This window comes from Ahaetulla prasina, chromosome 4, assembly GCF_028640845.1.
Source record: "Ahaetulla prasina isolate Xishuangbanna chromosome 4, ASM2864084v1, whole genome shotgun sequence".
NCBI classification, from domain to species: Eukaryota; Metazoa; Chordata; class Lepidosauria; order Squamata; family Colubridae; genus Ahaetulla; species Ahaetulla prasina.
Window position 1 is genome coordinate 130,260,618 of NC_080542.1, and position 21,510 is coordinate 130,282,127.

Consider the following 21,510-nt stretch of genomic DNA (forward strand, 5'->3'; position numbering starts at 1 on the left):
GTCGTCTAAAGCTTCTCTGAGGGATGAGCAGAGGAGAGATGAAGCAATACAAAGAATCTGTAGTAGGGCAGTATCTAATTTACCCTCTTCTACAATGGCCAATCCAGAACCCAGTATTTCTGCTGGGCCTCTTATTCGAGAGGGTATTATTTCTACCTCTCCTGGTCAATCTTCTTTACAATGTTGCCCAATTGATATCCCTACATTATGGGGTGGATCCATCCCCCCAGTTTCTCATACAGGAGATGCGCCAGTTATTGAGTCTCCTGAGGAGTTTTCTCAGACAGTTCCTTCTACTGCAACCCAAGTTGTTGGTCAGGGGGCAGAGCCTCTTGCCTGTTTCGCCACATATTCAGGCAATCATTGAACAGACGATTCAAAGGACCCTTTTATCGGGCATGCAGATATCTGAGAGGGCTTCCTTGTCCCATTCAAGGCTATCAGTGAGGGAGGAGGATCCTGAAGAGGAGGAAATGCAGTCACAGCTGGGTACAGTCTCGCCTACCCACTCAGTAACTAGCCATCCCTCTCTTTTGGAGGGATTAGAAAGGGGAGATCCTGACCTGTCTGAAGATGAAGGGTTATTACCTGACCAGCCGGCATTTACTGGTCTTTTTCCTCCTAGTCTTTTTAAGTCCTTGCTTTTCAAGGCAAAGAATGTGGCTCAATTGAGTTCTTCCTCGGATCAACCTGTGGCATCATCCTCCAAGGGTGCATCTGACATTCTTTTTTCTGAACCTGACCGAGTTCCTGATTCTATTCCAGCACCTCCACTTTTCATGGACGTAATCAAATGCCAGTGGACAGCCCCTGGTTCTTCTATGGTTCCGTCCTCAGCAGACAAACGTTTCTTCAATGTGGAACCCAAATTAGCTTCAGTTCTACAGACACCCACTGTAGACGGTCCAGTTGCAGCTCTGGCATCTTCCTCATCCATTCTGGGCCAGCCTGAAGAGAACCTTCATCCGGAGGATAGACGGGTGGAGCAAGTCCTGCAGAGAGCACATCTAGGTGCAGCTTGGGCAATCCGGTCGGTTTCTTCAGCATCTTTCTTTAATAGGTCCACCTTGTTGTGGCTTAGACAATTACAGGATAAACTTCCAGCAGAGGATACTCGTATCCATCAGGACCTGAATAAGATAATTGCAGCTGTTCAATTTTCGGTGGATGCCACTTTACATGCCATACGTTTTGTTTCCAAATCCATGGCTTCAGCTTTAACGGCTCGACGCTTACTCTGGCTTAGACATTGGCAGGCGGATGCCCATCACAAATGGAGACTGGCGTTGGCTCCCTTCACGGGGGAGCTGCTTTTTGGTGCTGCATTGGACCCCCTATTGGTCGAGACTAAAGACAAAAGAAAGATATTACCTTCAGTCCATCGCAGAGGGGAAGCCAGATTCACTCCCTTCTCCCGTCAATCTTCCTTTCGAGGTTCTGAATGGGAGGCTGGTTCTTCCAAGTTCCAGGGGTCCTGGCTCCCTAGACAAAGAGGAGGTCAAGATAGAGTTTCACGGGGTAGGCCCTTTTCTTCCAAGCGGCCCTTTCGTGGAGGAGGAAGTCGTCCATTCCGGCGTCATTGATAAGTGCATTGCTAGTCCTCCCATAGGGGACAGATTAGCTTATTTTGCAGATCAATGGGAGTTTACTACTTCTGATAATTGGGTTAAGAATACGATTCGATACGGTTTGTCTCTGGAATTTGTTTCCTTTCCAAAAGATTTTTTCATTCGCTGTCCGGTATCTAGGAACAGGGATAAACGGGCCTACATGGCGGCAGCAGTTAAGCATTTATTGGATATTAGGTCAATTCAACCAGTTTCCGTAAGGCAACGGGGACATGGGTTTTATTCTCTTTTGTTTCTAGTTCCCAAATCTTCGGGGGGCTGGAGGCCCATTTGGACCTTACGAGACTAAATCGTTTTATTGTTTATCATAAGTTTAAAATGCACTCTCTTCGTTCGATTCTAGATGGCGTTCGGAAGGGCGACTTCCTCACTTCCATTGACCTCACTGAAGCTTATCTTCATATCCCTATTTTCCCGGATCATAGGAAGTTCCTCTGGTTTTGTTATAAGGGGGTTCACTATCAATATAGGGCACTGCCCTTTGGGTTGTCTTCGGCCCCAAGGCAGCTCATCTTAGGACCATACCTATTCGACTCTATTGTTATTTGGATGTTATTTGGATGATATTTTAATTTTATCATCGTCAGAGTCAATGGCCAGAAGGGATCTACAGATTGTAGTTCAGACTCTTTCATTACATGGTTTCTCTATTAACATAGAGAAAAGTCATTTGACCCCCTCAACCTGTTTACTCCACTTAGGAGCAAATATTGATTCAATATTAGGCAGAGTCTCTTTATCACAAGAGAGACAGGATAGTCTAAGATCTTTAGCTGGTTCCTTAATAAAGGAAAGTAGAGTTTCCTTGCTGTCATTATCCCAACTCCTGGGGAAGATGATTTCAACCATTTCCATCATTCCATGGGCGAGATTTCATTCTAGAGACCTCCAGTGGTTCCTGTTGCCATTCAAAAGAGCGGGCACAGGCAATTTTACTTCCAAAGTTCTGCTGCCCAAGGAGGTTCGCAAGTCCTTCTTCTGGTGGTTGTCATCGGCGATTTCCAAGGGATCTCCTTTGCACGAGCCTCATCGTTTGGTGGTGACTACGGATGCCAGTCTTCTCGGTTGGGAAGCACACCTCAAATTGTTGGTGGCTCAAGGGAGCTGGTCCATCACTGAACGCTGTTTTCCTATCAACCGGCTAGAATTACGAGCTATTTATCTAGCTCTTTGTTTTTTCCAGAACCATCTATCAGGCAAGCATGTACTAGTGCTCACGGACAATATCACAGCCAAGGCTCATGTCAACCGACAAGGGGGCACCAGATCCAAGTCCTTGATGAAGGAAGCAAGGAACCTATTCCTGTGGGCAGAACGGAACCTTCTGTCCTTAACTGCAGAACACATCTCTGGGGTATCCAATATTCAGGCAGACTGGCTCAGTCGTCAAGTCATCAACCAGGCAGAGTGGCGTCTGCATCCCAGATCTGTTCAACGACCTCTCACATCGATTTGGCACTCCAGTGGTGGACATGTTCGCAACACGGCAGAACACGCAGCTTCCTCACTTCTTTTCCAGGTTTCTAGATCCCCTAGCAGAGGGAGTCGATGCTCTTCGCAGTCCATGGCCAGAGGGGTTACTCTACGCGTTCCCTCCTCTCTCAATCATCCCGAGAATGGTGCATCGGATTCTGGAGGAACAGGCGGAGGTCATCCTAATTGCCCCACACTGGCCTCGGAGGTCTTGGTTCGCAGACCTCAAGTCGCTGTCAGTGGCCCCCCCTTGGAGGATTCCTCCCAGCAGAGTGTCACTCTCTCAAGGGGCTCTGGTTCATCCAGACCCTCTATGGCTCCAGTTGACCGCCTGGCGCTTGAGCAGGGCGCCATGAGAAGAGACAATATGTCTGCCAGGCTTATCCAGACTATGTTAGCGTCACAGAGGCCTTCCACTGAACGCATTTACTCAGCCTCCTGGCGGGCTTTTTGTTCCTGGTGTCAACGGGTGGGGGTTTCTCCACTCCGGGTTTCTATTTTGCAGATATTGGAATTTTTGCAGGAAGGGTTAGACAAAGGGTTAGCTCCCAACACCCTTCGTAGACAGGTAGCAGCTATCTCCACTGTTTTATCCTGTGATCCACTGACTTCCTTGTCTCAACATCCTTCTATCAGGAGGTTTTTCAAAGGGGCCAAAAATTTATGTCCTCCCGTGGTCCACAGATATCCCACTTGGGATCTTTCACTGGTCCTAAATTCCCTAACAGGGCCTCCTTATGAGCCATTGAGGTCTACCACTCTGAGGCTATTAACTTGTAAAGTTGCCTTTTTGGTGGCTATCACCTCTGCCAGAAGGATTTCAGAATTAGCTGCCTTCTCTGTATGCAGTGATCTTTGTGTTTTCCATCCGGATCGAGTGGTGCTCCGTTTGGACCCTTCATTCATTCCTAAAGTAAATTCAGTTTTCCATCACATGCAGGAACTTAATTTGCCTAATTTTTGTCCTCACCCAGTTCACGGGTTAGAACCTTGGCATACTTTAGACGTTAGAAGAGCTTTGAGAATATACATTAAGAGAATGGCAGAGTTAAGGAGAACAGAGTCCTTGTTTGTGTCTTTCCTTCCTGTTTCCTTAGGGCACAAGGTGACTTCGTCTACCATAGGCAGATGGATTAGGCATACGATAGCCAACACCTACGAGATGAGATCCCTGCCTAGGCCCACGCGTTTAACAGCGCATTCCACTCGCAGTGCAGCTACCTCAGCAGCCTGATCCACTAAGGCATCCTTGCCAGAGATATGCAGAACAGCCACCTGGACGTTGCCCTCTCCGGTTATTAGACACTACAGAGTGGACAAGTGTGCTTCAGCTGAAGCTGCCTTTGGCCGTAGGGTGCTGCAGCAGGTGCTTGTATCTGAGGTTGAATCAGTCCAGACCGATCCCTCCCGTAGTTAGGGACACTAGGCTTTGGTATGTCCCACTCTGACTGCTGTCTCCACCATAACGGAGAAGGGGCGTTGGTACTTACCTGAGACGCACCTTCTAGTTCAGTGGAGACAGCAGTCAGCCCCTCTCTATTTTGGTCTGGTTTGTTTTTATAATAAAATTTGGTTTCTCTCTTTTCCACGACGCATTGAGTCTGGTTTTTCTCGCCTTCATCAAAATCTGGGCTTCCCAGCAGCAAGGGGCGGGACTTTTCAGCTTCAACAGACTCAGTTATCCAATCTGAACAGAGGAGTTCCACCCACTCTGACTGCTGTCTCCACTGAACTAGAAGGTGCGTCTCAGGTAAGTACCAACACCCCTTTTCACTGGCAGAGAACTATCAAAACAAACTAAAAACAAAAAGAGAAATGTATTTGAGCATACAAGAAGGGACAGGAAAGGAGAAAGGGAGAGAGAAACAGAAAGAAAAAGAAGGAAAAAGAAGGAAAGATGGGAAGGAAGAAGAAAGAAGAAGAGATAAAGAAAAAAAAGGGAAGAAAGGAAGATTATGAGAGTGAGGAAGGGTCTCAGGGAAGTCCTGCCTTAGCGCTTGGCCACCACAGGTGTCCCGGAATGAGTGATGTTGAGCTGGCTATGCCAACCTGGCCACGGACACCCCCGGCCATGCCCACCCTGGTCCTCCGAGGTCAAACACAACCCTGATGCGGCCCTCAATGAAATTAAGTTTGACACCCCTGATTTACGGCAAATAAACTTTCTTTGGCATTCTCTCCATAATTTGAAAGATGTTTTTTAAAATATGTATAGAAAAGATCTTCAAGAGTTTTTCTCCTTTTATCATAATATTTATTACAAACATTCCAATTTAAATTTCAGACTAAGTAATATCAGTAATATGATTACTATAAAAGAAAAAGTAGCTACTCAGTTAAACACAGAAAATAGAATTTTTAGTTTCTCAAGAGCTAGGTTGGTTTCTCAAAACAAAGTTCCACCTCTAGTTGCATGACTGCAAATTTTCCTCATGATTCAAGACCAGGTTTACAAAATTACAGCATTTGGAATTCAGAATGTGTGTGAGACCAAATGTAACATAATCTTTCTTTTTTAAAAAAAAATAATATTTATTGAATTTCCCAATATTTAAAACACAAAAGACACAAATTTACACTTATAATAGCTTTTCCATGTCATTATCTATAGCTTTTGTAACAGTCATATTTACATAAATCCTACTTCTATATATCACTATCCTAAATTATATTCTTTTTTTGAAAACAAGTTTTTTATTATTTTTTAAAAACAAAAACAAAACATACAAATCTTTGTTGAACAAGATATCAATCGGATATATACTTTAACATATTTCAAATTTCACCCTCTCATTGTATCATTTATCCAATATTTCCCCCTCTTCAAATTTATAATAGCCCTTTTCTTTAAAAAACCTTTGTTCCATCCCTTTATCCTGGAAAATGTTTAGTCAAATCAAATCACCATATTTTTTGTCCCTTTTATTGCCCCACCCTTTTTCCATTAAACAAAATACAACTCAATTATCTCTAATATTTATCGAAGACCTATAGCCAAAAAATAAAATAAAAACAAGGTCAAATTCTCTCTTGGCTTAAATCTCACCTTAATTAAAAGGTCACCCATCACTTATTTATTTCAAAATCCCATTTCACATAGAAAAAAGAAAAGAAAAGCCATTGAAAAAGTTACAAACAAAAATCTCTCCTATCTTAATTCTCACCTTAATCAAAAGGTCACCCATCCCTCCTTATTTATTTCAAAAGTCCCAATCCAAATAGTAAAAAGAGCCCCACACAAAAATAAAATAAATCTCTCCTGCTTTCACTCTCACCCTAATTAAAAGGTCTCCCATCATTTATATATTCCAAAATCCCTTTCCAAATAAAAAAAACCCAAAGCAAATTACTCAAAAAAAAAACAACATACACATTTCTCACTTATTGCTCATGTTGAAATAATTATATTATATATTATGTTGAAGCAATTAAATTATATTCTTATTTAAGTTATAGTTACATCTTCTCATAAATCAATATCATATATTTCTTATAAATTTTACAATTTATATATTGTACTTTTACATCTTATACCTTAAGTTTTATATTTACTCTTAAGCCAGGAATACCATCTATTCCAAATTTGATAGTACTCGGTTTCTTCCCTCTCCTTCATTTCCATAGACAGTCTATCCATCTCTGCACATTCATAAATTTTCCTTATTATAATTCGGTCTGGAGGTAGTCTGATCTGTTTGTTTCCAATTCTGTGCTAGAACAATTCTATTTGCAGTTAAGATATGTAACATTAAATATTGTAATTCTTTCCCCATTTTCCCATCAAAAATACCCAGCAGAAACAGTTCCGACCTCAACTCTATCCTCTGTTCGGTTATCTCTTCGAGCCATTTTCTTATCTTATACCAATATTTTTTAATCTTGGGGCAGGTCCACCACATGTGGTAGAATGTTCCCTGCTTATAGCCACATTTCCAACAGTCCGGCAATTGGTCTGAGAACATCTTGGCCAATCTCGCTGGTGGTAAATGCCGCCGGTAAAACATCCCAATCCGGGGGACTTTGGCCTCCCGGATTGGGAATTATACTATCAAGCAGTGGCAGCAATGTGGCTTAAAGATTGGATCCAATTAAATAACAAGAGCATATTAACTCTAGAAAGCCACGCTCTTCAATTGGGATGGGACACATTTTTATGGGAAGGAAAGAATCATACATATTTTCAGAGACATCTAGTGCAAAATGCCTTGATAAATATTTGGGATAAAATTAAAAGAAACCACTATATGAAAATTCCAATTTGTATTTCAATGATGGAGGCAATAATTTATCCAAATGTATTAGACATAAATAAAGTGGTAAGGTATTCAGAATTGCTAGATGAACAAGGAAATCTAAAATCGGAGCAAGATCTAAAAAATCAGGGAATAAAAATTACTCTAAATTGTAACAAAATATAAAAAAGATCGGAAACAATACAGCATTTATGGAGAACAATTGGAACTTGACAAAATACTATTAGGAACAGGGGAGAAAATGATTACCAAAATGCATAATTTTTTAATAAGATTTAAAATGATCAGTTGGGGGAGAAATTTTGGACATACTATTCAATTAGATCAATGGGATCAATAGGAATGAGAGAGAAACTACGAACTAACGATGTCAGCTGCTTATAAGGAGAACCTCTATAAAATGTAACATAATCTTTCATGTTATAGTTGTAGAACCTTGATAAAACTCATTATTTCCTAACACTAACCGAAGCTAGTAGTATCTGCATAAATAACAATTTCAACAATGATCTCTGGGATTTTTCAAAGAAAAAATATGCTTTGATGCCTTGAGAAAAGATATTGCTTCTCCCTTAATAATGCAGACTAACTTAAAGCAGCTTTTCCATTGCTATAATTCAGATCTCAAATATTTTATTCATACGCCCTAAATTAAATGGAGCCTAGCTAGGATTTTTGGCATAAAGTATAAGTTTCTCACTGAAAACCCTCTTTCTGTGATTGCAAAAGGCTGGGTCCTAGAGAAACAAGGTAGAATAGAATAGAATAGAATTTTTTATTGGCCAAGTGTGATTGGACACACAAGGAATTTGCCTTGGTGCATGTGCTCTCAGTGTACATAAAAGAAAAGATACCTTCATCAAGGTACAACATTTACAACACAGATTATGGTCAATATATCAATATAAATCATAAGGATTACCAGCAACTAAATTACAGTCATAAGTGGAAAGAGGGTGATGGGAACAATGACAAGATTAATAGTAGTGCAGATTTAGTAAATAGTTTGACAGTGTTGAGGGAATTATTTGTTTAGCAGAGTGATGGCCTTCGGGAAAAAACTGTTCTCTGTCTAATTGTTCTGGTGTGCAGTCCTCTAAAGCGTCGTTTTGAGGGTAGGAGTTGAAACAGTTTATGTCCAGGATGTGAGAGGTCTGTTAAATATTTCCACAGCCCTCTTTTTGACTCGTACAGTATACAGGACCTCAATGGAAGGCAGGTTAATAGCAATTGTTTTTTCTGCAGTTCTAATTAACTTCGGAAGTCTGTGTCTTTCTTGTTGGGTTGCAGAACCGAACCAGACAGTTATAGAGGTGCAAATGACAGACTCAATAATTCCTCTGTTGAACTGAATCAGCAGCTCCTTGGGCAGTTTGAGCTTACTGAGTTGGCGCAGAAAGAACATTCTTTGTTGTCCTTTTTTGATGATGTTTTTGATGTTAGCTGTCCATTTTAGATCTTGCGATATGATAGAACCTAGAAATTTGAAGGTTTCTATTGTTGATACTGTGTTGTCAAGTATTGTGAGAGGTGGAAGTATGGAAGGGTTTCTCCTAAAGTCTACCACCATTTCTACGGTTTTGAGTGTGTTCAGTTCCAGATTGTTTCAGTCGCACCACAAGGCTAGTCATTCGACCTCTCGTCTATATGCAGATTCGTCATTGTCTCGAATGAGACCAATCACTGTTGTGTCATCTGCGAACTTCGATGGATGGATTGGATCGTTGGAGATGCAGTCATTGGTATACAGAGAGAAGAGAAGTGGGGAGAGCACACAGTCTTGGGGGGCCCCTGTGCTAATTGTACAGGTATTTGATGTGATCTTGCTTAGCTTCACCTGCTGTTTCCTGTTTGTTAGGTAGCTCTAACAACATTTTTTTGGGTTTTATAAAAGGGCAGAAACATTTTTATAAAAAATAAAATAAAATGTATTGGCAGCCATCTTGTTTCAGGGTAACTTTGGGTAAAACTTATTTTTTAGATCACTATTGTAATCAGTATTGAACAAATATTTGTGAGAAGTTCTGCTAAATCTTGATAATTTCTTTGCCATTTATTGATTCTCTACAGTAGTAAAACATCTTGAACTGGCCTTGAGAAAATGCATTGAATTATGTACAGATTAATTCAGGACATGAATGTTTCTTTCAATGATATGGTTCTTAGAATACTTGATATTAGTATATGTATCTTCATCAGCATACAAAATATAATAATAGAAATGTTTATTATTGTGAAAGCATACAGTGAAATTAGGTAATCCTACACTGTAATGTGCAAATGTTGTCCTAGTTATCCATAAGAGATTTTGGAGAACATACAGTCTAGGCATCAGAGGTGGTATTCAGCAGGTTCTGACCAGTTCTGGAGAATCAGTAGAATTTTGAGTAGCTAAGAGAACCAGTAAATACCATCTCTGACTGGCCCTGCCCCCATCTATTTTCTGCCTCCCGAATCCCAGCTGATTGGGAGGAAATGGGGATTTTGCAGCAACCTTCCCCTGGAGTGGGGAGGGAATGGAGATTTTACAGTATCCTTCCCCTACCATGCCCACCAAGCCACACCCATAAACCCATGTCACACCTACCAAGCCATGCCCACAGAACCGGTAGTAAAAAAAATTGAACCTCCAACAAGGCTAGGCAGATGTGTTTATAAGCCCTAATTTTTTACACTATTCAAAAAGTTAATCAAAAAGCTAATTGTACAGTAAAATGCTAAAATTTTTGTTGTATCATATTTGCAAAATCATGCCATTAAAACTAAAAAAAAACACCCTTAAAATCTGATTTAACAATATATCCTGAATTCTATTTAGCTAGCAGAACTGTATTTTTATCAAACTGGTAAAATATATGTAGGTTTTGATGATTAATATCATAATCTACTAACTTGGTCTATGTTGCTAGAGGCAATGAAACCTGAACATCAAAGAATCTTTTTACCCATGGAGAAGTATATAGTAAATCCACCTCATTTCTACAGACGATCCATTCAAAACCTTTCAAGGGGTAAAATATCCCAACACTGTATTTATGGACTACAGTTCTTGAATATGAGGACAAAACAGCAAAGCTATTGAAATTGATAGTCTTCATTTGCTAATTCCATCTTATTTTAGACAAACTTTCTTTGAATATAGTCTTCTAAATTTTTGGCTAAGTACGTAAGCCCCACTTCTTCTCTTCTATTATTTAGACTTGGCTAATTTTAATGTTTCTAAATATTCTCATAAAACATAAACACACAAACTGTTCCATCCATCATAATTTCCCAGTCAAAACTCTGTATTTCTGAGACTACATGCCAGAACCAAGAAGTAATGTAGATTTATTTCTAAGCAGTTTCCTTTTTGTTCCTCGTTTATAGAGAGAAAACTTGCCAAACTGAAGCAAACTTTTTGCATTATTAAATATATACTCGGAATTTTTGTAGACTTGACCCTTGCCTTGATCATCTTCCTCCCAACTAAACTATCTAAACTTTCTATCTCTTTGTCCTCTGGAATGCAGCCCCTCCTTTCTGGAAATCCAGATTACCTTGCACTATAGTAGCCCATGACAATACAATAGAAGTGAAGTTATATTCCTTTCCTTACAGAGATACCAACAACAATGCATTCATTTCTGACATGGCTAAACACTTTTATTGCCTATTACTGGGGGATATACTTCTTCCTCTGATATTTAGCTAGAATCACACTGTTTTTTACCTCATTGCTTTTGCTTACTCGTCTTGCAACAATCAGTTGAATCATTCCCCGCTTATTTCCCTCTGTGGACATGGACCTACGCAAAGTTTCCATGGCATCTTGGTTCGTCTTTCCCAATAATGATTCTCCATTTACTGCTATTAATTGATCATTCACTCGGAGTCTTCCATCCTAACAAATTAAAAAAAAAACCCTGAGACTTATTAAAGATTTTTTCTGGCTTCATTAATTTAATAAGACAGAACAGAAAGAAACATAAAAACATAAATTATGATTTTTTTATACCTGTGTATTTGTGTGTGGGGGGGGGGGAGAAATTTTTTATAATAATTTCAATAAAATATTACCATGTTTTATCAGACTTATCCAAATAGAGTGCATATAGTGCATGTATTTATTCATAAATTGCAAATAATATCAGTTATTCAATATCAATATTATTGATATTCAATATCAATAATATTCAATTCACTGGGTAATTGGAATAATAAATTTATCTTTCAAGAATTAATTTCTTGGCAAAAGTAAGGACACAGTGAATCTACTTCCATTGTACATCTGTCAATTTCCATGTAATACACAGGTAGTTCAAAATAATGTGTATGTTCAAAAATATTACATGAATATTTAAATAAGAATGTTTCCCTTAAAATCAAATTAATGTATATAATTACTTTTACCAAAACAGAACTTTGGAACATTACAAAAACATATGTTTTAATAAGCATTGTTCTTATTGCATCTCCGATAATTTGATAATCTCCTAATCTAGAAGATTGACAATTGTGATCCAAATTTCCCTTGTTAAGCAAAGTGATCTTTAGATGCAAATAATTTCCTATAACTGAGAAAAGATGTGCTAGGAATACTTAGTTGTGGTTTCACAACAAACTTGACTTGTGTAATGAAATCAGTTCAACACATTTCTTTCTTTTCTTGGCCCTTCTTGCTTTGAGATAAAGGTCAAGAGTGATTTTAGTAGACCACAAGTGTCAAACTTGCGGTGTCATGTTGCCGTCACGTGACTTTTGTGGCATTTTTCCCATTTGTGGAACTGGGGTAGGCATGGCCTGTGTGTGTGTGGGGGAGAAATTTTTATAATAATTTCAATAAAATATTACCATGTTTTATCAGACTTATCCAAATAGAGTGCATATAGTGCATGTATTTATTCATAAATTGCAAATAATATCAGTTATTCAATATCAATATTATTGATATTCAATATCAATAATATTCAATTCACTGGGTAATTGGAATAATAAATTTATCTTTCAAGAATTAATTTCTTGGCAAAAGTAAGGACACAGTGAATCTACTTCCATTGTACATCTGTCAATTTCCATGTAATACACAGGTAGTTCAAAATAATGTGTATGTTCAAAAATATTACATGAATATTTAAATAAGAATGTTTCCCTTAAAATCAAATTAATGTATATAATTACTTTTACCAAAACAGAACTTTGGAACATTACAAAAACATATGTTTTAATAAGCATTGTTCTTATTGCATCTCCGATAATTTGATAATCTCCTAATCTAGAAGATTGACAATTGTGATCCAAATTTCCCTTGTTAAGCAAAGTGATCTTTAGATGCAAATAATTTCCTATAACTGAGAAAAGATGTGCTAGGAATACTTAGTTGTGGTTTCACAACAAACTTGACTTGTGTAATGAAATCAGTTCAACACATTTCTTTCTTTTCTTGGCCCTTCTTGCTTTGAGATAAAGGTCAAGAGTGATTTTAGTAGACCACAAGTGTCAAACTTGCGGTGTCATGTTGCCGTCACGTGACTTTTGTGGCATTTTTCCCATTTGTGGAACTGGGGTAGGCATGGCCTGTGTGTGCCAATTTGACAACCCTGTGGTAGGGTTGTACTCAGTGGTGGGATTCAAGTAATTTAACAACCGGTTCTCTGCCCTAATGATTTCTTCCAACAACCAGTTTGCCAAACTGCTCAGAAAGTTAACAACCGGTTCTCTCGAAGTGGTGCAAACTGGCTGAATCCCACCACTGGTTGTACTGTAAAAAGGAGATGCTGACAGAATCTCTTGCAAAACTTCTATTAATGTAGCTTTACAATAAGTAGAATTGGTTTATAAGGTTTTATTTCCTGTCTGTCTACGTCATAGATTGATCAAAACAGGATTCTCCCACCATCTTTTTCACAACTAGAGAGGGTCACTTCTGAGTCTCTTGTCCTGCCTATTTTGCTGTGCTGTCTCTTATCTGAGTGTTTCCTAGACAGCATTCTCCTAACTGCCTTTTCCCACATAACATTACATACATTATAATGGGTGATTCCTGTCAGTCTTACACTGACTGGAATCACCCATTATATTAAACCATGTTGAATCAAATCCCTTACTGTAGGGCTGTCAAACTTGTGGCCCACGCACCAGATGCATCACACACTAACTATCTCCACCCCCACTTTAGCGAAGAGGGGAAAAAATCATGATAGATCACATGACGACGTGACAGCATGAGCTTGATACCCCTACCTTAGTGTTTTGCTTTAGCTATACTATCTATTGGACATATTACAAACCTAAACTATATAATATTTTATTTGGAGCATCCAAAGTGCAGATAACATTTGCTAAATCATCATCATCAGACTAATTATTCAAATGGAAGACTGGGAAATGGAGGAAGGAACGATGCATAACAGGAAATCAATAATGGTTTGCCAGAGATGCTGGATTACGGAACATTATCTAACATGTCTGAAATATACTTGCCTTAGAAGCTGCTCCGCCATTAATAATGGACTTCACAAAGATGCCAAGGTCTGCATGATTCTCTTTTGACCGGTTACCTTTCACACTGACGCCAAGTCCAGCTGACCCAGAATCATTAAGTGGAACCTCAAAAGTGAGAAATTCTCTGGTGCCATCAGCGGTGAGAATAATATCCTCTTCTTCTGGTTTCTGTCAGAAAAAATGCAACGTGGTATTATTATTTTTTTAAAAATAATCTTGTTTGCAATTATTCTTAACTACACCTACATAACATTTTGAAAAATGGTGGCAATACAATACTACTACTAATATTACTACAATAATACTACTACTCTCTCCTCCGCCTGTACTTTCAGACCGCCACTCACCATCGCAGGGAGACGGGACCAATACGGTGGTTCCGTCCCAGGCGCCTGATGGACCCAGAGAGGTTCCTGACGGAGCTTGGGCAATTCCCTGAGGATCTTGCCCACGGCATGGCTGAAGAACTAGTCGTGGCTTGGGAACTGGCCGCGGGTGGGGCTCTTGACCATGTCGTGCCTTTGCGGCCTCTGACCCGGCGTAGGTCTCAACCAGCTCCTTGGTTTTCTGAGGAGCTGAGGGAGATGAAACGCTGGAGAAGACGCCTAGAGGGTACCTGGAGATCCAGCCGTTCAGAAGCTGATCGGACACTAGTTAGGTCCTTTAGTAGGACCTACCTAGTGGCAATGAGGGAAGCAAGGCGTTTTTACATCTCCTCCCTCATTGCGTCGGCAGATAACCACCCGGCCGCCCTGTTTCGGGTGACCCACTCCCTTCTTCAACAGGGGATGCGGGATGACCAGGTACAAGGGCGTGCCGAGGAGTTTAGTGGTTATCTATACGACAAAATCGCTCAGCTTCGGGATGGTTTGGATCAAAGTTGGGTGGATCCAGGTGAGATGTCAGAGACCCGTCTTGTTGAGACTGTTTGGGATGGATTTGATCCTGTGGCTCCCGAGGACATGGACAGGCTGCTGGGGAGGTTGAATGCCACCACATGATTACTGGACCCGTGCCCTTCCTAGTTGGTGCTGGCCACACAGGAAGTGACACGAGGCTGGCTCCGGGGGATTATAAATGCTTCTTTGTTGGAGGGGGTCGTCCCTGCTGCCTTGAAAGAGGCAGTAGTGAGACCCCTCCTCAAGAAGCCTTCCCTGGACCCGGCTGTGTTAGGTAATTATCGTCCGGTCTCCAACCTTCGCTTTGTGGCGAAGGTTGTAGAGAGTGTGGTGGCATGTCAGCTTCCCCGATGCCTGGATGAAACTGTCTATCTAGACCCATTCCAGTCGGGCTTTCGGCCCGGTTACAGCACAGAGACGGCTTTGGTCGCGTTGGTTGATGATCTCTGGAGGGCCAGGGATAGGGGTTATTCCTCTGCTCTGGTCCTATTAGACCTCTCAGCAGCTTTTGATACCATCGACCATGGTATCCTGCTGCACCGATTGGAGGGATTTGGAGTGGGAGGCACCGTTTATCAGTGGTTCACCTCCTATCTCTCCGATCGGTCGCAGACAGTGTTGGCAGGGGGGCAGAGGTCGGCCCCGAGGCACCTCACTTGTGGGGTGCCACAGGGGTCGATTCTCTCACCCCTCCTGTTCAACATCTATATGAAGCCGCTGGGTGAGATCATCAGTGGTTTCGGTGTGAGTTACCAACTGTACGCTGATGATACTCACCTGTACTTCTCCACACCGGGCCACCCCAACGAAGCCGTACGGGTCTGGATGGGGAGAAACAGGCTCAAGCTCAATCCCTCCAAGACGGAGTGGCTGTGGATGCCGGCACCCCGGTACAGTCAGTCGCATCCGTAGCTGAATGTTGGGGGCGAGTTATTGGCCCTGATGGAAAGGGTGCGCAACTTGGGCATTCTCCTGGATGGATGGCTGTCTTTTGAAGATCATTTGATGGCCATCTCCAGGAGAGCTTTTTACCAGGTTCGCCTGGTCCGCCAGTTGTGCCCCTTCCTAGACCGGGATGGCTCATGCACAGTCACTCATGCGCTCGTGACATCTCGCTTGGATTACTGCAACGCTCTCTACATGGGGTTCCCCTTGAAGGGCATCCGGAGGCTTCAATTGGTTCAGAATGCAGCTGCACGGATGATAGAGGGAGCCCCTCGTGGCTCCCATGTTACACCACTCCTGCGCAGACTGCACTGGCTACCTGTCGCCTTTCGGGTGCGCTTCAAGGTCTTGGTTACCATCTTTAAAGCGCTCCATGGCATAGGGCCAGGTTATTTACGGGACCGCCTACTGCCACCGATCGCCTCCCACCGACCCGTACGTTCTCACAGAGAGGGATTCCTTAGGGTGCCATCCGCCAGGCAGTGCCGACTGGCGACACCCAGAGGAAGGGCTTTCTTGTGGGGGCTCCCACCCTCTGGAACGAGCTTCCCCCAGGGCTTTGTCAACTTCCTAACCTCCGAAACTTCCGCCACAAGCTTAAGACACATCTATTTATTTGCGCATGTCTAGCCTAGGGTTTTAGTTTTTAAATTTAGTTTTTAATGGGGTTTTATATTATTTTATTTTAGTGATATTTTTAATTCGGCCTAATTAATAAGTTCTTTAATTGTTGTTTTTACCTGTATTATTTGCATGTTTTTATCTGGCTGTGAACCGCCCTGAGTCCTTCGGGAGATAGGGCAGTATAAAAATTCGAATAAATAAATAAAATAAATAAATACTACTAGTGTAATCACTATTAACATTCTGTAGGGAAATTTGTGATAATGGTAACATCTGCCAGCACTGTCAAATAATTCCTAGAACCAGATGTGGCAGTCTGCATGTATAAAAACAGAGGGGAAATGGCTGTATGTATGAGAGAAAGAGAATATATGCACATGGATTTAAATGTGGTGCTTTCTGGATTATTACAAAATACAACTGCTTAATGCATCCAACTATTATTGTATGCATTAAATCTAATGTTCTGCAAGTTCATTTGTCCTTTGAAATAGTGGCATTTGAATATCTGTGTTTTCTAAGCAGCAAGAAAGTTACAAATATCAAGCAAATGGATAAATACCAATTAGTCATTTGTGTGGTTTTTCTTTTTCAGTTAGGACTATTAATATCATTCAAAGAAGTGACAAAAAAACCCACCTAAAATACGGTCAGGTAACAGCAAGTCCTTTTACTCTGAGCACCAGAAAAATTCTATGCAACACACTACCGCCAGTATAATTTTCTTTTGTCTACTTTCCTTTCACAACTGTTCTCTTTTCACACAGGAACCTTTGTTCCTTTCAGTATGCTTCCTTAGATCCAAATAAATAATAAGAGATATCCACCCTTCTGAATACAGCCTACAGATAGAGGCCTTAAACAGACAGTGACGAAGGTAACATATATGGCATTTTGCTACTGTATTTTAAACATTAAACACTTTCATGTTTAATGAAACATGCTCTACATATTGTCATGTTGTGAATACATTTGCTTTTGAGTGAGGCAAGACTAGTGAGCAATGATTCGCTGCCTTAACAACGAAACTGTGCAGGTGTAGCCATTAAGGTGTCGCTAGATAATATCAATGTATTTATTTAGGAAACTTATATGTGTCTCCTTTGAGAGACATTTGCCATTGTGTGTAATGTGTTTTCTTTGCTAATATCAAAAGAGAAAGTGATGACTCAATTCAGCAGTGGATCCACATTTAAGATTAGAACTAGAGAGTTTCCCTCTGCACTCTGCTTGTAAAAATAAATCTGAAGAAAAAAGATGATTTTCCCCACTAAAGCAAAACACTACTTTGGTTAAGGATCAATACATTCCATTGTATCGCCATCTGCTTGATCATAGGAACACACAAGCGCCGGCAAGTGGGAGGGGGAGGGAAGTCTATTTAAAGAAATTTTTAAAAATAATGGGGTCAGGAGCTACTTTACCATATTTTTAAAAAAATTGTTTAAAAAATAAGTTAAGCACCACCAAAACTGTGAAATGTGGCATTTGTAATCTAGAAGTTAAAAGATTGCAATAACTTCCATTTGATCTTGATGTGCTCTAAATTAAAAACTTCACTGTGTCAATCAAAATAAGTTGATACAATTTTAGCAATTTAATGAACTGCAGAAGAAATTTATTGCATCTTGTTTTATCAACAGAAAATAAAATAAAACATCCCCATCAATTTATTTAGTGCAATGATTGAACAACACAATTCAGCTCGCTCAAGAATAGTATCATATACCACATCTGAAATAATTAATAACTTCACAATACTCTGCTTAGAACTGCTGTTCTAAGAAAAAGTCACTTCAGCTGAATGAAGCTGTTCAAGTATGTAATTGCAATAAAATCTGGCGAGTGATAAAAGCTGTATAGGTGACTTCTTGGTCTTAAATTAAAATATACCATTGATACCCACAGCACTGGCATGAAGGGGTAAATTTTGGAACTGCCTTATTCCCCAGCTCACAGCAAAGATAACCCACACATTTCCACATTCACTCCCATGTTACTTTTGCTTCCTATGCCATGTTGTATTACTCTTATCTTTTCTCCATTCTTACTTGGTAGCCTTCCCAGCAACTGAAACACATATTGATACAGAGGCAATGTCAGTCAGAAGGTGAAAATAGCAATAGCAGGTCCAAGCTGCTTTTATCATTTTCGACTGATGTAATGGACACCAGGCTGACAATCGATGTTGTACCTACACAACTTTTTACTGGCTAGCTTGCTATAGGGCAAATTCGCACTCCCAGAAATGTTCCTCTATTTTCCCCTCAAAGCAGAAAGACACATACATGTTTCCAAATGGCCGTAACATTTCTCATTCATTCAGAAAGATGGCAGATATATTAAAGTACAAAATGCAAGAGAAACTTATGTGGACAAAACAGATTTTCGGCACACTGAATCTGGTCATCATCTAAAGCTGGACATTAACCAAATACTGCCTAATAAATTGCACGAATTTCTTAATATGCCATTTTGAAGAGAATGCCATTCTCTAATATGCTATTTTGAAGAGAATGTTATGCTGGGTGTATGACTGTCAATTCTAGTTTAATATAGAAACATGGATTTTTTTTAATTTCTTGCAAAAGCTGTTCAACAGCCAGAACTAAGTTGCATTGAACACATTTCAGGCCTTTGCACCCTCTGAAGCAGAGTTTGAGAGGGTAGGCTGCAGAAGACAAGATGGAGTTGGAATAACATAAATCCAATATATGAGTTGAAATGCAATTATTATCAGTGTATGATCTGTCTTTCTCTTGAGAGCTATTCTCTCAGCCTAACCTACTTCACTAACAACTACATCTCAGCCTAATTTACCTCACAAGTCTGTTGAGAGGATGAAATGACAGCCTCAAGTATATCTGTCCTGTGGAGAAGGGTATACAAATGTGATAATTGGATTTTTAGGGGACAGTCTGGGCAAATCCAGGCTTGTAATTCTCCAGTGATATCTATACCCCAAACTCGTTTGACAGGCAAAGCACATGAACAAAGCTCATGAGATTTCTACCTTTTTTCTCCTAGCTAGTCTTCTATGACTTTACACTCAGGATATACTGACTTTGATTTGTTCTGGCAGAATTCTCTTCAAACGGTACTCAAAGCTACAGAGGGAATAGTTCTGTTTTGTTCAGAGTATTCCCTAGCCAGAAAATGCATAAGCTTTTTTCCATCTTAAAGTGCATCCCAGGGTGTGCTGCATTAAGATTTAAGTTAAAGATTGTCTTCCTCTTCTAGCAAGGACTTATAGTGACCCCATGAATTCTGAATAAACTCTAACAAGTCATACAGGGTACTTGAAATAGGTACAAATGAGAGGAGGAAAGGTTTGAGCCAAAGCTTACAAAGATCTGCTCTTGATACTAAGGCATAGCCGAACTTTCTATGACTGAAAGAAATTCTGGCTGGAAATTTGGAGAATTATAGTCCCAATCTATGTGGAAAACGTTAGACTGAGAAAGCTAGAGACTTAGCTTAATGTTATAAATGGCTAAATGAATGTTTTGTTAAGTTGCTGTGTAAGCAATTACCTGGTAATAATTAAAACATGAAGCAGTTTGAAATATCTGTGTTGACACACATAGTCTGCATAACCTAAGCAATGCAAGACAAATGACACTGACTTAAGAGAAACTTTCCACTTCTATGATGATGTCACTACAAGGTATTATCTCTTATTTGTTTTGTTATCCAACTAAATCAATTAATTACTTGATCGTCTGGACACATATTCATATCCAAGTTACTGCTACTTCAGAATTTTAGACAAGAAATAAATAAAATGACTAAAGGTAGTCCTCAACTTACGCCCATATTTTGAGCCCAAAATTGAGAGGGTTAAGTGAGTTTTGCCCAATTTAAGACCTTTCTTGCTATAGTTGTTAAGTGAATCACTGAGTTGTTAAATTAGTCACATGGTTGTTAAGTGAATCTGGCTTCCCCATTGATTTTGCTTGTCAGAAAGTCACAAAAGGTGAACACATGATACTAGGACTGCAACCATCATAAATGTGAGTCAGTTGCCAAGCGTCTGAATTTTGATCACATGATCATGGAGATGTCCAATGGTTGTAAGTGTGAAAAACAGTCATAAGTCACATTTTATACTGCCATTGTAACTTGGAACAATCAATCAATAAACTGTAAATCAAAGACTATTGTAATGTATTGTGAGATACTAACCTTTTGCCAAAGGGGATACAAAATAAAATCAAGAGAACAATTGGTGAGAAGGATAAAGGTTATACTTGCAATGGTTATCTTCTTATTTACAATTATCAGAAAAATTTAAAGGCACAGTTTTGACTTCTTTTGTTGCAAATTAAACTTTTTTAAACTTCCTAAGAATGCAATGATAATTTTGGAAGAATTCCTTCTGGAGTTACGTAGGGTGGTAACTCAGTATGATTTATTTCTAATAGACATGCCTAGGATCATACTGTAAATCAGTTCTGCACACGCACTGAAGATAAAACTCTAGAATATGTTTCATGTTGATATCAGGCAAAACTCTCAAACAGATTATTAAGTTGTCACAACTTTTTGAAAAGAAGGCATCACTTGACAGGAAGCTACATGGCTTTATCAAGAGTAATTACACCAAGCAACCTGATCTTTTCCAATAGTTTAGTTGACTTTAGGAATGAAGTGAACATAGTAAATGTTGATTTCAGCAATGCATTCTGCAATTCTCCTAGGAAATTTTAATAGACAAGATGGTAAGGGCTAGCGTATATTATCATTAAATAGATGGTTGAATGATTGTAGTAAAAAATAAATAAATCAGTGGTTCTGTATCAAGCTGGAAGGAACTGCTGAAGGCATAAACCAGAGCTCCATTGTATAATATGTTTACAAATGACTTGTATATTATGAAATACCTTTGAGGATACTATTAAGATTCAATAGGAAGGGTCCCTTCTGATTCTATGATAGCAAAAAATTTAGAATCTGATTTTTTTTCCTAACCATTTTATTAAAAAGCTTTTGCGGGCTGCAGTTTACTTCATCAAACCATGCAGACTGATGTAAGATTTAAATTGGGTACGGCTGGGGAGAATGGAGGAGAAACTGATATGGATTTCAACAGGGGAAAACGTTAAGTCCTACATTTGGGGAGAAAAACATAGAACGTGGGCTATTATATTGGGCAGCAATCTACATCTTTAAAAAAACTGAGTATCTTGGTGCATCACAAACTAA

At 39.8% G+C, this 21,510-nt stretch overlaps 1 protein-coding gene across 12 annotated transcripts in view; it reads right to left on the bottom strand.

The window, feature by feature from the left end:
* PARD3 (par-3 family cell polarity regulator) overlaps positions 1–21,510 on the bottom strand; it is a 734,935-nt gene that overhangs the window by 226,240 nt on the left and 487,185 nt on the right. For all 12 annotated transcript variants that reach the window (XM_058181713.1, XM_058181712.1, XM_058181707.1 and 9 more), the window contains 2 exons: positions 13,817–14,005; positions 11,067–11,237 (listed from right to left, as the gene is read on the bottom strand). In XM_058181713.1, coding sequence (XP_058037696.1) covers positions 11,067–11,237; positions 13,817–14,005 — 360 coding nt within the window. The remainder of the gene's footprint in view (positions 1–11,066; positions 11,238–13,816; positions 14,006–21,510) is intronic.